Below are 2,802 nucleotides of genomic sequence, written 5' to 3'. Positions count from 1 at the left end.
GGGCGTGGCTGGAGGAGGAGGGGCCCGGGGTGCGGGGCGGCCCAATGGGCGTGGGCGAGGGGCGGGGAAACCGGGGGAGTGGGCGGGGCAAGGCGGGAGGATGGGGCCGGGGCGGGCCCGGGAGAGAAAGGAGGCCGCTTGCGCTACAGAAGGAAGGCGTAACAGAGGGGCGGTACCGAAGGAGAAGGAGCAGGGAAATGGGACTGAGGAAGAGTTGAATGGATGGGTAGGACTGAGAGACGCAGCCATGGGGTGGAAGCAGGAATGCAGGATACTAGAAGGAGGCGTCCTAGGGGAAGCCAGGGGGAGGGTTGGAGCGCGGGAGGGGGGACGGGGTGGGACCAGTTGGGTGGTGGCGGGGTCTTGGCTGGGCAAGCAGGCTGGCCGATCTTATGTTCAATCCTACTGTTTTCCCACAGAGGGCTTCAGAGGCTGGGAGATGGAGCACGGCGGGAATGGCTGGAGCGTGGAAAACAACCTAATGCTGGTGCCCGGGGCTCCTTCCCAGACCTGCTTCGTGACTTCTTTCGAGTGAGTGGGCCAAGTGAGTGGCCCCTGATCCTTGGGGCAAGGACCTCGAGGAGAGAGAGGGACCCCACCCCACGGTCCTCATCCTTTCACCTACCTTCACCCTCTCCTTCCCCCATTCATTCATTCAATCATCAAATACCTGTCGAAGGCCTGCCAGGTACCAGGTGTTGTTTTATATGCCAGAGAGATAAGGAAAAACCACGAAGAGGAACCACCTGCTCTTTTTTCATTTCATTTGTGTTTTATATGTAGAGTCGGGAGAGACATTAAACACAAACCACACAACAAACATCTTAGAGGGGTGTTTCGTGAAAGGGCCATAATTTCAAAACGACCCCAAATGCGGAAGGAGCCAAGAAACCAAAGAACGAGGCAGACAAATCCAGTTTTTCGGTAAAGGGTGATTTGTTGGGAAACTTATAGGCAGAAGTGTGGTCATGGGTGGTAGCAAGACAGGTGGGTCTCTGCACCTCTCCTTCTCAGACTCAGGGCTTATGTACCATAGGGAAAGGGTGTGCGTGCTCTAGAGAGAATATGTGAAACAATGGAAGGCAACCCTTCAGAACAGGCACGAATGCTATGTGCGTCATAGCCTATCATTTGTAACCAATCACATCAAGTTCACTTTGATCTAAAGGTAGGATTTATTGTGAGTACATATTCTCACACTAAGGACAGTAAATAAGGTAGGAATCGGAAGGCATTCCCAAACTGAAGTTAATCTGAGTCAAGATGGCTGATTAACATCCAAGTGGAGAAATCTCCCACAAGGGTTATTCTATGCTAGGCATTTTACACATAATTCTCAATGCTGGCGACAACCCTGTGACAGGGGTACTACTATTGTCCCCACTTTATAACAGGAAACTGAGGCAAAAGAGTAACCAACATCTAGTAAATGATGGAGCTGGGATTTGAACCCAGGTAATCTGGCTCTAGAGCGTCTGGATTGTGATAAATGGCATGGAGATACCAAAGCAGTTTGGTGATTCTCTTTTATCCTCATACCCCCGTCATTCTCCATTCTCCTTTTGTTTCCTTCTCCCAAAGGTGACTTCTCTAAAGTGGCATTTTCCAGCTTTCTAGTAGTTGCCAGTATACAAGGGGAACCCAAAACAAACTGGAATTATTTTATGGAGGGCAGGGCCCTTGTAATACATTCAGAATTTGTTCCTCTGGATCAAATGGTCAACCAAAGTTTTTACCTGGAAGTTTTGAGAAGGTTGCATCACGATTTGCAGCAGAAAGTTCCCAAGTTGTGGCAAACTGGTGACTGACTCTACCATGACAGTGCACCTGCCCACACCGCTTTGAGTGTTCAGCAGTTTTTGACCAAAACAGAGCATGACGCCCATGCCCCATCCTCCCTATTCACCCGATCTCGCCCCGGTGACCATTTCTTGTTTCCCCGGATGAAAAGAGTCCTCAGAGGGAAATGTGATGTGGACGAGGTGAAACAAAAAGGCAGAAACATTAAAAGGCATCAAAGCTGATGAGGTAAAAAAAAAAAACCCAAAACCTGTTTATAGCAGTGGAAAAAGCATCTCGATAGCTGTATTGTATCAAATGGAGAATACTTTGAAGGTGACAGAAGTTTAAACACGTAAGAATAAATACACAATTTTTTAATTAAAAAATTCCAGTGTTTTGGGGTTCCCCCTCATATTAGGAGTCATGGTATCTCGTTGCTCTTCATTTGCATTTTTCTCTTTACTAACAATGACACATCTCTTCATGTGATTGTTAGTATTTTAAATTCCCTCTTTTGTAAATTGCCCACTCATATTTTCTATTAGTGTAGATGTCCTTTTCTTGTTGACATGCAGGAATTCCTTGTATAGTCTAGATGTGTTTGTGCATCCTTCCTTCTCCCATTCTGCCATCTGTATTAACTCTGTCTGTGGTGTTCTCTGTTGGGTAGAAATCTTTTTTTTCTTCAGAATTTGTGTTCTTGACACTGTTAAGAAAATCTTTCCCCATTGCTAGGTCCTAACAATTTATCTTATGTGCTGTCTTCTTGTAACCTCATAGTTTTTTTGTCTGGTTGGTTCCTTTTTGTTGTGTGTGTGTGTTGGAGTCTCACTCTGTTGCCCAGGCTGGAGTGCAGTGGCCTTGTAGCCTCATAGTCTTATCTTTCACATTTAGGTCTTTAATCTACCTTTGAATGTAGGGTTAGGTAAGATCCTAGTTCCCCCTCTGTATACTGAGTGTGCAAAAAAATGTATACATATTTTGAGATGTTCACTGTAATCAGAAGTGTCTGGAAATAGC

The 2,802-nt window shown here is 46.6% G+C and overlaps 1 protein-coding gene across 1 annotated transcript in view; it reads left to right on the top strand.

The window, feature by feature from the left end:
* The first annotated feature begins 164 nt into the window (after positions 1-164).
* FBXO17 (F-box protein 17) overlaps positions 165-2,802 on the top strand; it is an 8,510-nt gene continuing 5,872 nt past the window's right edge. Inside the window, exons 1-2 of the mRNA XM_021707191.1 lie at positions 165-226; positions 420-531. Of these exons, the coding sequence (XP_021562866.1) occupies positions 223-226; positions 420-531 (116 nt within the window). The 5' untranslated portion in view covers positions 165-222. The remainder of the gene's footprint in view (positions 227-419; positions 532-2,802) is intronic.

The sequence above is a fragment of the Carlito syrichta genome, unplaced genomic scaffold (assembly GCF_000164805.1).
Source record: "Carlito syrichta isolate Samal-C Ts95f unplaced genomic scaffold, Tarsius_syrichta-2.0.1 Scaffold316424, whole genome shotgun sequence".
NCBI lineage: Eukaryota > Metazoa > Chordata > Mammalia > Primates > Tarsiidae > Carlito > Carlito syrichta.
The sequence above is the reverse complement of the archived record's forward strand: the minus strand, read 5'-3'. Positions and strand labels throughout refer to the sequence as shown.